Source organism: Lytechinus variegatus, chromosome 2 (assembly GCF_018143015.1).
Source record: "Lytechinus variegatus isolate NC3 chromosome 2, Lvar_3.0, whole genome shotgun sequence".
Classification (NCBI taxonomy): Eukaryota; Metazoa; Echinodermata; class Echinoidea; order Temnopleuroida; family Toxopneustidae; genus Lytechinus; species Lytechinus variegatus.
The window spans coordinates 45,206,687-45,220,001 of NC_054741.1; the positions used below are offsets into that span (position 1 = coordinate 45,206,687).

Sequence of the window (13,315 nt, forward strand, 5' to 3'; positions counted from 1 at the left end):
GGCCAAAGTTCATTGACCCTAAATGACCTTTGACCTTGGTCATGTGACGTGAAACTCATGCAGGATGTTCAGTGATACTTGATTAACCTTATGTCCAAGTTTCATGAAATAGGTCTATATATTTTCTAAGTTATGATGACATTTCAAAAACTTAACCTCAGGTTAAGATTTCGATGTTGATTCCTCCAACATGGTCTAAGTTCATTGACCCTAAATGACCTTTGACCTTGGTCATGTGACATGAAACTCTAATAGGATGTTCAGTAATACTTGATTAACCTTATGGCCAAGTTTCATGAACTAGGTCCATATACTTTCTAAGTTATGATGTCATTTCAAAAACTTAACCTCAGGTTAAGATTTCGATGTTGATTCCTCCAACATGGTCTAAGTTCATTGACCCTAAATGACCTTTGACCTTGGTCATGTGACATGAAACTCTAATAGGATGTTCAGTAATACTTGATTAACCTTATGGCCAAGTTTCATGAACTAGGTCCATATACTTTCTGAGTTATGATGTCATTTCAAAAACTTAACCTCGGGTTAAGATTTGATGTTGACGCCGTCGCCGCCGCCGTCGGAAAAGCGGCGCCTATAGTCTCACTTGCTTCGCAGGTGAGACAAAAACTTCAATTTAAAAACTTACTGCAGGATACTTTGACTTGAAATTAAGCTTGTATTGACACCCTAAATTCATAAAACCCTGAATGTTATATTACTATTAAATACTGACTGTATGTGACTTCATTTGAGTGGTGAGAAAGGATTTGCTGTCATTATCTTTGAACGCATCTCTGTCGTCAGGAACTCATTTGGAGCTGTATCAAACAAGTAAAGGCAGAAGAAGAGCATTAAATACTGATTCGATGAAATGATTATTAATTATCACTACTACAGTGCGTATCAAAAAAATGTTTACACTTAGAAAAAATCCTGTGTAACTATACATTTGTAATATCCTGAAGATTTTTCCACATTTTAACATTGGTACAAATCCATTTAAGCAAATGACGATACAACTGCTTAAAAAAATATTTCCGCTTAAGTGAGCCCACTTACTTTTGAAAAGTTAGTGAAAAATGATTTGCGCAGAAATAGTTATGCAAATAAAAGTAGATGTTAATCATAAATAACATATGGAATTTAGCTAGTAAAATTGATTTGATATCTTACCTTTTTAAACTTGTTTCCTTGCCCAAAACACTTCGAAGAGTGCATTGCGCTCTACCCCACTCCCCCACACACCGAGGCCATCGTAACGATATTTGCTTTACATTCAGCTGTGATTTACATGAAATGGCTTAGGCTTGATTTTCATTTTGTTAATCATTGTCAAGCTTGGAAAAAGTGTGGAGAAACAAGTTTTAAATGAAAAATGAAACCCACTTTAAAAGATAAAAACTTCATGAAAAATGCTAGAGATATAAACTTTTATTCAGATTCAGTTGGCACAAAAAGGGTAAAGGTTGGGCTTACTAAGTGTGGAAATTTCAATTTGGGTGCAAAAATGTTACAAAATGCTTGAATGTATCCGTTTTATTTCAATTGACTACAAGTGCAAAGGAAATGTATGAGAAACGTTTTGCAGGGTGAGTTTGATTTCACCCTTACCCCTTGACACAGCGTGAAAACAAACATTTCTGCGAGCTTTACAAAGATGGACAGTGCTCACTCAAGTGTAGCATTCTGTCAAAACTGTTACTTTCATTGGATAGATGAGACCCAAACGCAAGATTATATGTAAAGAAATTACCCACATGTCTATTTTTTAATTTCCAGGGTTTTTTCAAAGTGTAAACTTTTTTTGATACGCACTGTATATTGAAAATTGCAACTATCATCATTATAACTATTGATATCATTATTATCAATTTCAATCACTATTATGACAATCATTTTCACCACTGAAATTATAATCAATATTATTCATATTATCTTTATCATTATTTTAACTATTCAAATATCATTATTTCTTCATGGGTTATTTTCTTTGAGCTCGTCAATGCACTATTCTTCAAAAACATAAATAGCAGTGTTGTAGTGTCTTGATGCTCAGTCTTGGCCTTGGTCATGTGACCTGAAACTCGCACACGATGTTCAGGGATACTTAATTGCTCTTTTGTCTAAGTTTCAAGAACTAGATCCATAAAATGTCAAAGTTATGACAATTCCACAAATACCCCCAACATGGTCAAAGTTTGTTGACCCTAAGTGACCTTTGACCTTGGTCAATCGACCTGAAACTCAGGCAGGATCTTTAGTGATACAATATCACCTGTATGTCCAAATTTCATGAACTAGGTCCATATACTTAAAAAGTTATGACGACATTTCAAAAACTTGACCTTGGTTAAGATTTCGATATTGATTCCTCTAACATGGTCTAAGTTCATTAACCCTAAATGACCTCTGACCTTGGTCATGTGACCTGAAACTCAGACAGGATGTTCAGTAATACTTGATTACCTTCATGTCCAAGTTTCATGAACTAGGTTTATATACTTTCTAAGATATGATGACATTTCAAAAACTTAACTTTGGTTAAAGGACAAGTCCACCCTAACAAACACTTGATTTGAATAAAAAGAGAAAAATTCAACAAGCACAACACTGAAAATTTTATCAAAATCGGATGTAAAATAAAAAAGTTATGGCATTTTAAAGTTTCGCTTCATTTCACAAAACAGTTATATGCACATCTCGGTCGGTATGCAAATTAGGAACTGATGACATCACTCACTCACTCTTTCTTTTGTATTCTATTATATGAAATATTTTGATTTTCTCGTCATTGTCATGTGAAATGAAGTTTCATTCCTCCCTGAACACGTGGAATTCCATTATTTTAACATTTTGTGCCTCAGGCAAGGAGGTCCTAATCGTCAAATTCGTAAAAATTGAAATATTGTATAATTCAAACAATAAAAAAACAAAAGAAATAGTGAGTGACATCATCGACTCTCTCATTTCGATGTAACTGGCTCGTTCATATAACTATTTTGTTAAAAATAAGCGAAACTTTGAAATGTCATAACTTTCTTATTTTACATCCGATTTTGATGAAATTTTCAGCATTGTGCTTGTCTGATTTTTCTCTACTGATTCAAATCCATATTTTTCTGAGGTGTACTTGACCTTTAAGATTTCAATGTTGACGATGCCGCCGCCAAAGTCGGAAAAGCAGCACCTATAGTCTCGCTATGCTATGCAGACGAGACAAAACTAAAAGAATACCAATCAATTTGAACACAAGGCATTGAAAATTGTAATGCCTTGGCTTAGTCTTGGCCTTGAGGTTTTCATGCTAGGGACTTTAGGGTTTGGATCTTGACTACAACACTGATACTTGTAGCTATTTTTTATCTACAAAACTATAAATGATACTTGTACATAATGTATTTGTCTTGTATTTTGTCTTCAAAACTAGTTTCAATATAGGCAAAACTCTTAAGCTGCATTGAATAGAATAGTCTGACCTCTCTTATCCGGCCTCCCCATATCCGTATCTTTCTATTATCCACACGTACACTTGCTGATGTTTTTTTTTTTAGTATGTGTGGAAATGAGATTTGATATAAAATAAAAATTTCTACGCAAACTCACATTTTATTACATACATTTTTGCCTCACCTGCACAGCACAGTGAGACTACAGTGCGTATCAAAAAAAACGGGACAGATTTGAAAAGTCTATAAAATTTTTTTTTCAAATTATGATCTTTATATTTTGGTGTCAATAGGTGCTCTTGGGTCTTATCCTTCAAATGTTATTTAAAAACATTAGTTTCGTTCATGCTTGAGCAAACACGGAATGGTTTTGTCTGGGGTTAAAAAGGAGGCTTGCACCAAAATGGCATCTTGCTAATGAGCAGACTTCCTCTTAACCTTTTCATTATCTTTGCCATTGTTTTCGAATTTTGCGGTCTAAATCTACTTATTTGCTTAAATATTTCTGTTGTTCCTTTCTAATATGTTCTCTTTTAGGTTTGAATATTCCTTCATTAGGCAAGAACAATTTTTTTTAAACCGAAGTTAGGGAGAGCATGTTTTTTTTTTCTTTGAATCCTTTCATTATGTGCTACAAAGGTTATGGTGCCTTTGAACAGTGGCATACTGATGGCTGGGGGCTTGGGGTGCTCCCCTGTGGAGCCGTGATATGTGCAAACGCCGGGATATGTGCAAACAACGGTATATGTGCAAAATTTCGCCGGGATTTGTGCAAACAACGGAATTTGTGCAAACGCCACGCCGGGAAATGTGCAAATCTGTCAAAATTCATAAACGGCATCTGTGCAAACGTGACGACGGGATATGTGCAAATAAACAATTTTCATGGGAAAAGTGAAAAACCTCCGGGATATGTGCAAATCAATGTTTTTTATCCATATTAAGGCTATTTCTCATGAAATGTTTCATAACATTACTGTTAAAATGAGAAACATGCCTGCATAATGGAGAAGCTACAGTGACATGAAACTTTTTTTTCAGAGAGGCAGGGGGGGGCACCAGACTAAAATTTAAGACCCACTATCATTTGGAATAAAATGGATGTAGAGTGTAGCTTTTTATTGCTCCAGGCCCGGTTATTTAATAATTTGAAGATCCTGTACTTAAGCATACATAAGGAGCACAGCCTTTCAAAAATAATTAAAAACTGCAACACCTCACCGTCTACCAAATTAAAACCTTGTAGAAATGAATATAGAATGTAGTCTTTACCCTAGACCTTATTGTATCAATAATAAAAAAAATCAAATTTAATACCCCACCGTCTAATTAATGTGGAATAAGATAAGGCTTAAAGTGTAGTCTTTTACTCCAGACCGGGTGATTAAACAAATTCAAAACTATTTAAGCCTTGCCATCTTCCACTACTAAGACTCTGTTATAAAGAAAGTGTATATAACGTATTCTCCATTCTCCAGACCCGTTTATTTAAAAAAATATTCAAGACCCCACAGTCTCATTCCTGTGAAAAAAAAGATGGATATAAAGCGTTGTCTTTTCTCGAGACCGTTGATTAAAAAAACCTTCAGAATTAAGACCCAAAACTAAGACTCCATTATAAAGCAAGGGTACATAACGTAGTCTTTAGTCCAGACCTAATAAAAATTATGTTATGATATTAAAAAATAAGACCCTGTCATAAAGCATGAACATAAGAGCATAGTCTTTACCCAGACGCTGTTATATAAAAAAATTGGGAGATCTTCAACACAAAAATTCGAATGTTAAATCAACATTTGGAAGGTAGGAGGAGTGACAACCTTTTCCAAATGTTACATCCAACCTTGTAAAAAGCTGAAACCAATATTCTAAGAGTTGGGTAGAACCATTCAAAGTGGTAAATGCAACATTAAGAAAATGTTGTCACTCCTCCAACCTTTCAAATGTTAAGTTAACATTTCTGTGTTTTTTTTATTTAGTGAATTTGAAGACCCCACTGTCTCATCCCTGTGGAAGAAATGGAAATAGAGTGTAGTCTTTACTCCAAACCTGGTGTTTGAAAAAAAATTAAATACTAAGACCCCCTCATCTTCCAAACTGATAATTTAAGGCCAAGTCCACCTTTAGAAAAATGTTGATTTGAATCAATAGAGAAAAATCAGACAAGCACAATGCTGAAAATTTCATCAAAATCGGATGTAAAATAAGAAAGTTATGACATTTCAAAGTTTCGCTTATTTCTAACAAAATAGCAATATGAACGAGCCTGTTGCATCCAAATGAGAGAGTCGATGATGTCACTCACTCACTATTTCTTTTGTTTGTTATTGTTTGAATTATACAATATATCAATTTTTACGAATTTGATGATTAGGACCTCCTCGCCTGAAGCACAAAATATTAAAATAATGGAATTCCACGTGTTCAGGGAGGAATGAAACTTCATTTCACATGACAATGACGAGAAAATCAAAATATTTCATATTTCATATAATAAAATACAAAAGAAATAGTGAGTGAGTGATGTCATCAGTTCCCTCATTTGCATACCGACCGAGATGTGCATATAACTGTTTTGTGAAATGAAGCGAAACTTTAAAATGTCATAACTTTCTTATTTTACATCCGATTTTCATGAAATTTTCAGTGTTATGCTTGTTGAATTTTTCTCTTTTTATTCAAATCAAGTGTTTGTTGGGATGGACTTGTCCTTTTATAATAAAGCACGGGTATATAGCATAGCCTCTACTCCCTACCCATTTATTAAAAAATACACTGTACAACCACTGTATACGCTGCATACCCATGTGCTACATTACAGGGTCATATTGAAGATTTTGATTTTCTTTTCAAATGACTGGGTCTGGAGAAAAGAATAACTCTATATCCACATGCTTGATTACATGGCGATTTTTTAGATTTTAGAAGAAGGTGATGTCTAACTTTAAAATGCCATAATTTTCTTATTATACATCCGATTTTGATGAAATTTCTAGTGTTATGCTTGATGAATTTTTCTCTTTTTATTCAAATCAAGTTTTTGTTGGGGTGGACTTGTACTTTAAGTACAGCCCCACTTGCACAAATCATCCTCTTAACACGTAGTGTTGACTCTTGGGGCAAAAAGTACATCCTTTATAAATCATTTTAGTCTTGATTTTTGGTATCCTAGAAATTTTGACCATAAACATGTAGCTTTCCTTTCGAAAATAGATACCCTTTTTTCATTATTTTAGTGTTTTTGAAACCCTTATTACGTTACATATGTAACGTGCCCTATCTTGAAAAGACATCCTTTTTACATGTTTTTTGGTCGCGCATGGTATCCACTCGTTAATGTAAGTACGCCCCCCCCCCCATCCGGAAAAAGATCATTAATCGCTTGATAGTTTTACACTTGGTCAACATCATGAAAGTCTGTATGTTGGACTACAATAATAAAAAACATTATGTGGTTGCTAGCGGTGCATGGAGCTGCTAGCGGAGGGAGTTGTGAAGCCAATGCCATGTGTGCATGGGTGCTCAAAAAAATATATATATTTTTTTCATGGGGGTGTGCCTCACGAAACCCTGAAATGGGGGTCTAAGGAACTGACCACAAGGGTAAAATATGGGGTCTTGGGAACTAAATATATGCAGGGCAGTGTAAAAAGCAGGGTCCACGGAACGGGATCACAGTCCAGTTGGTACGTGCACGCTAACGCTGTGCATGTATATGTGGGAAGGAGTTGTGAAGGCGTGTGTGCAGTTATCGCATGCGGTGCTCACGCTGGACAATTTTAAAAGGGCAAGAGAACTAAGATGTTTCGTAACGGGGGTCTTGCGAGCGGGCAGAGTGGCTTCTGAATGGAATTTTTGTCATTTGGAGTAACTAGAGAATTGTAAATTAGGTCTGAAAAATGGGGTCATCAAAGCGGCACGTCCATGTACCACCAATATAGGCTATAGTCTTGCTCTACTTTGCATGTGAGATAAAAACAACATGTGTCACTAAGCCTTGATACGGACAGCGCCATCATGTTTGAGGTCTAACATTGGCTGACTTTGCAAAGCTGCAACGATGATCTAATTTTCAAATTTAGTTTCGAGTCATTCTCTTTCTTTCAAGGTATGCTCAATGAATTCCTCAATCAGCAGGTAAATTATCAAAGACTTTTGGCAACTGATCGATTTCATTTCCGTTGATAAAAAATGTGTATAATTTGCACTGACACTGTGGTGCTGTGTATGGCCACTACAATAGATTATGTGTTGCTAATATTGGGAAGGCGCAGCTGCGTGTATTTAATACTGAGTCTCCCAGATCAGGATAAATCCCTTATCAGGATTGGTACTGATCCCAATATGTCCGGATAAGAGAGGTTGGACTGTATCAACAAGAGATATGAATCAAATATTAAACAGCTGCATATCAAGTATCATAATTATGTTACGGTAAATAATTAAATGTATACTTACAGAGACTTTTGCACGCATCAGATTGTAAGAAGTCAGTTCTTGCTTCAAGTCTCTTATCAGCACTAACAAAGTTCCACAGAGAATAGACTGTTGAAGAATTATACAAGTGTTCATTAATGTTACAAAGTTCAACACGGAAAAATGGTCATAGAATATTTAGAAAATATTTGAATAAACATACATTTTAGATGTTGACATTCCTGGCTTTCCATGGTTGTGGTTGATCGGATCAATCGCAACTCTTTGTAAGATGGGGCCAAGTTTTACAACCATATATGTGAATTCACATCTTTTCATCAGTGAAATGAATGATATGAAGTATCTCTGAATCACTCAAATGGGATTGCTCGCTAAATAAGTTATGAATTTATTTGACAATTTTAGTTCAAAGAAGGTGCAACCATAAACCTCCACATTTTGCTGAGTGAATCTCACAATATTCAGAGATATGATTCGTATTCTTAGGATATCCATGATGTCCAACAATCTCTACAAAAAATGTCATATATTCTTAAACTAGCACATCAATGATGTGGAGCTCATCCAGCATCTTGCAACAAAATTTAACACAATTTTAATTTCAGCCCAGTTGACACTGTAGTGAATTATATATTGGTGGCATAAATTGAGGATATAGAATTGAAATTGATGAAGAAATGACATAGAAGCATTTTTTGTGATCTATCTATGAATAAATTTCATATGAATTAAGTATTAATAATTATCTAGTCAAAGTTTCTTAACTCTGTGTAGAACCTTGGTGAACCTAATGTAGCTCTCAGATGGAACAAAAATATTCAAAATCAATCAACGAATATATAAGTAATTTTTGTGAGTTTTGAAAATATATGAATAAATTAGCATATTTAAAGAGTTTCAAAATTCTATGTTGAAATTTGGTATCACCACCTCGAGTTATCATATAAAGCAAACACAATTTAAATTGATCAACAAATGAAGAAGAAAAAACATTTTTTTTGTGATTTATGAATAAATTTTGCAAAAGAAGTGCATAAGAAGAGAAAGTTAAGTGTATAACAGAAATTTTGACAGCTGGAAACAGGTGGTGGTCATAAAATGCTCTCGTTGTAGTAGGTCAATGCTATTACGCAAAGACTCACATTTTTGAAATAATTAAAATTTACATCGAATTAGATGTATTTGGAAATGGAACCAATATCTTTAAATAGTCATGACTAAACAATAACTGCAGATATCGTCACTTTTCATTTAAAAGATTCTGACATGACTGTCGTAGCATGAGGAGTCTGAGGACGTATCTCAGTTTTAGCTCTGCTCTTCCCTCCACCTGTTTCTACATGGCACGCCAGCAGTCGAGCCCAGAAGGGCCTCCGAGGAAGGAACGTGTCACCGCGGAAGGAATGGCTCTTTTACCTTCAATCCAACTAATGCTTGAGACTAATTTGGAGAAAACCTGGAACAAAGTCCAACTAGAAATTAGAGGGTAGAATTACTACAGAAATCATACAAGTGGAAGCTAAAATAGCTGAAGTTATAAGCTCTGTCAACCACAATGCATATAATATTGACAAGCTAAAAAATGAAACCATTCCAACTATGGAGAAAAAAGTTGAAGTGGAGAGTATTAAATTGGAGGAGGAAATAGATAGATTATCAACATACATATGCAAAGAGAATTTGGTCTTCTTAGGAATTTCAGAGGAGCATAGAAATGGGGAGGAAGATGTTACAAAGGTGTAAAAGGATTTCTATCATACCCATCTAAAGTTAGCACCAGAGCAAATCAAAGAAATTAAATATCAAAGAGTTTGTAGAGTTGCCGCCGCTGCAAGGCCGAGACCAATAAAGGTCCCATTTGTCAATTATGCACATCGAGAATTAGTCATGAGAAATGCAAAGCTACTGAAAGGCACGAAGATGTATATTTCACAGAATCTTCCGATTTGAATCTGCAAACAAAGGTGTATATGTATGCAATCTTTTTTTCTTGCATGCTTTTTCCAGAAATTCACTTTTTAGATGCATAGGAACAGGTGTGACAAAAACAAGACAATTCCAATAAGGGGAATACAAGTATCCATTTACAGGAATTTCTTTAAGCATACATAATTTATAGTCCTGCAAGAAAATATCCATTCTGGCTTGGCGTGATTTGTGATCTGTCAATAAAAAAATCACTTGATTAGAAAAAAAGGTTAGGCCAATGCAGATGGGCGTGGTCTTTTTCATTTCAATTCTATCGCTCTCTCATGCCTTCATTTTTTTTGGGGGGGGTAACAAGAAAGGACCGCAAAATAAACACGCGCCTTTTTAAAATGATTTCTTTATTTTTGGGGACCAGTAGATTTTAGGTTCGGACCAGTAAAAAATGGAAAAACTGGCTATCTGTTGGTCCGACATGAATAGGTTGGACCAGTAGAAAAAAAGGGTTAGTGTGGAGCCCTGCATTAAGACACAAAGAATTATGTGGATTAAAAGACTTATAATGGGAGAGCAAAAATGAAATGGAAACAATATTTCAGATACTTAGCACACTGTATGGGAGGATTGCTAATTTTTTTTAGTAACCTCACAATCAATTTGATAGGATTTGAACTGCCAGAATTTTATACAAAAATTTAGATGTATGGCTTAATAAGGAATTGTTTTTACTTAAAGAAAAGAATTAAAGAAATGAAATCATTTTCAATAATAGGTTCATCCGTTTGAAGACAAACATATCATATTAAATGAAAAGCTGTTTTTTAAGAATATTTATAAACTCCATCATAAAGTAGATAAAGATGGGAAGATGAAGTCTATATTGACTTTCAAAAAATGGGTTTGGATCGTTTTGAAATAGAAAAGATACTTGAAATTTTTTAATAACATTCCATACTTTTAGAAGGACTCGCTGAAAAAAGAGGGTCAAAGTTCCATAGATAGTGAGTTAATTTTAGATTTTCAATTAAAGGGCAGGATTTTTGACTTGCGAGACATCACATAAAAAAAAATATGATACTCTTGTAAGTATAAAAACGGATATACCCCAAGCATTTAAAAAGCTTGAAGAAAAATACAATATCACAAAAAAAAAATTCTGATATTTTTTAAGACTACGAAAATCCACTCTGAACTGTAGACTCAGAAAATTCAATATTAAATATTACACATTATACTATACACAAAAAAATATTTATATCTATTTAAAATGACAACAGATGATTTATGTTCATTCTGCAGTAAAGAAGAAGAAACATATGATCATATATTTTTTTCATGTAATAAGATAGATACTATATGGAAAGAATGTGGGAACATGCTTCAACTCCCTATTATTACAAATATAGATCAAAAAGGTGTTCACATAGGTGTGGAAGGTTCAACTAGAGGAGAGGCTCAATTATTAAATCACATAATAATTCTAATAAAGTACATGATTTTAAACAAGGCAAAAGCTATTTTGTGTCTCGCCCACTTATGAAAATAACCAGAAATATCATGATTTGTGAGGGCACGTAACAGAATTGTATCGAAACTTCATTGTGAAATAACTGGGATGGAATAACACTTGTCATACAAGCCTTGCATGTAAACTTTAATGTTGACCTGAAGATGACCTTTGACCTTACCAAGAGACCTCCGACTGCAGCATAACATGCAGGTCCCCAAAGTCCATCTACCATCCAAGTTTGGTTGAAAAGTGACTTACGGTTGCGGAGAAAGAGAGTCTTGCATGTAAACTTCAACGTTGACCTGAAAATAACCTTTGACCTTACCATGTGACCTCTGACTGCAGCATAACATGAAGGTCCCCCAAGTCCATCTACCATCCAAGTTTGGTTGAAAAATGACTAACGGTTGCGGAGTTAGGTGTCATAAGAGAATCTTGCATGTAAACTTTAATGTTGACCTGAAAATGACCTTTGACCTTACCATGTGACCTCCGCCCACACCAAAATCGATAGGCGGCTTTGCTATACCATACTCGACCTTCATGCCAAATTTGAAGATGATCGGAGAAGAAATGCAGCTGATATGGCGCTCACAAGGAAATCTCTGCGGCGGACGCGGTACGACGAGGCCAAATCCATAGTATCCTCCGAACTCTGTTCGGGGGATACAATGAGAGATACATGTATGAACCCCAAACTTTTATGTGTATACAAATATCAAGCTTATAAAAAGGGCCATGATATGGTACAAAAAGGTTTTTGTCACGAGACACAGTTGCAGTGTCCACAATAATTCCGAAAGTAAAATGCAAGGTAGAAATTCAAAAAGCACTCACACATATTGACATGTCCAATGTCACCCATCCAAGCTCCTATCAACTTGCCACAGCCATTAGAGGAATAGAACTCATCTCTCATCATGATACGTGTCTTCATGTTGTCTAAACCACCTGGCTTTATGACATAAGATCTCAATTCATAGATTCCTTCAATGAATAGGCACGAGAAATGAAATAAAATCTAGTATTAACATCTGACAGATTACACTGTAAAGCACTGTATTTCATGTAATTTTAATGAACACTATTTTTAGAGACTGCAGTACTTCCCCTGATAATTGAAAGTTTGCAACATTAAAAATTTGAATTTTCCTTATCAACATTATATTTTTCACCATTTTCTTTATCATTATCAAAAGAGGCATGAATGGATTGACAGTTTAAGCAGAGCTTTCAAAGGGCTCTGCCCTCTAGCAAAGATTCTTTCTGAATCATAATAACAAGCCCGAAGTGGGCGATTCCATACGTGTCGTACGGGACATTTAGAGAACATTTGACAGTTTTTTTTACAAGAAAAAACTAAAAATATTCCAGTAACTATAGGTGATCATCAAGTACTACCAGAGTGTTAAAAAAACCAAGACTTAACATGACTTGAATTCACATCCTGTATAATAAAGATTTAAAATAGTAATGTGTCGTACGGACGCAGAAAAAGTGGCTTTTTTAGAAACCTCAAGTTTGTACTCAAGTCTGTGAGTTGGGTAGATAAATTTCATAGAAACCGAACTCAAATTGACATTCAATTACCCAAGAACAAACACATCTATAAAAGAAAGCAAAATAAACATTCATGAATAAATAAAGCAAATTATAATTTTTGAGAATATTGTGGCGTACGGGACATTCAAAATGTGTCGTAAGGGACATCTCTAAATTGAAGCCAAACTTTCTTACTTTATGTCTCTTTGACTTATTCAATCACACTATTTGGCTGATGATAATGATAATCCTATCAAACCAAGACATTCATTAGGTCAGAAACCGCTATTAGCTGAATATTTCTGTCAATAAGTATCATAAACAAAATAATGTGTCGTACGGGACACTTGTGTGTCGTACAGGACACTTTTGTGTCGTACGGGACACTTGTGTGTCGTATGGGACACTTGTGTGTTGTACAGGCACTTGCGTGTTGTACTGGGCAGCCTGA

The 13,315-nt window shown here is 34.9% G+C and overlaps 1 protein-coding gene across 3 annotated transcripts in view; it reads right to left on the reverse strand.

The window, feature by feature from the left end:
* Positions 1–631: 631 nt before the first annotated feature.
* The window catches only part of LOC121408138 (protein NipSnap homolog 3A-like), a 29,783-nt gene continuing 17,099 nt past the window's right edge, over positions 632–13,315 (reverse strand). For all 3 annotated transcript variants that reach the window (XM_041599464.1, XM_041599466.1, XM_041599465.1), the window contains exons 4-6: positions 12,160–12,309; positions 7,908–7,994; positions 632–821 (exon numbers count right to left, since the gene is read on the reverse strand). In XM_041599464.1, coding sequence (XP_041455398.1) covers positions 748–821; positions 7,908–7,994; positions 12,160–12,309 — 311 coding nt within the window. In that variant the 3' untranslated portion in view covers positions 632–747. The remainder of the gene's footprint in view (positions 822–7,907; positions 7,995–12,159; positions 12,310–13,315) is intronic.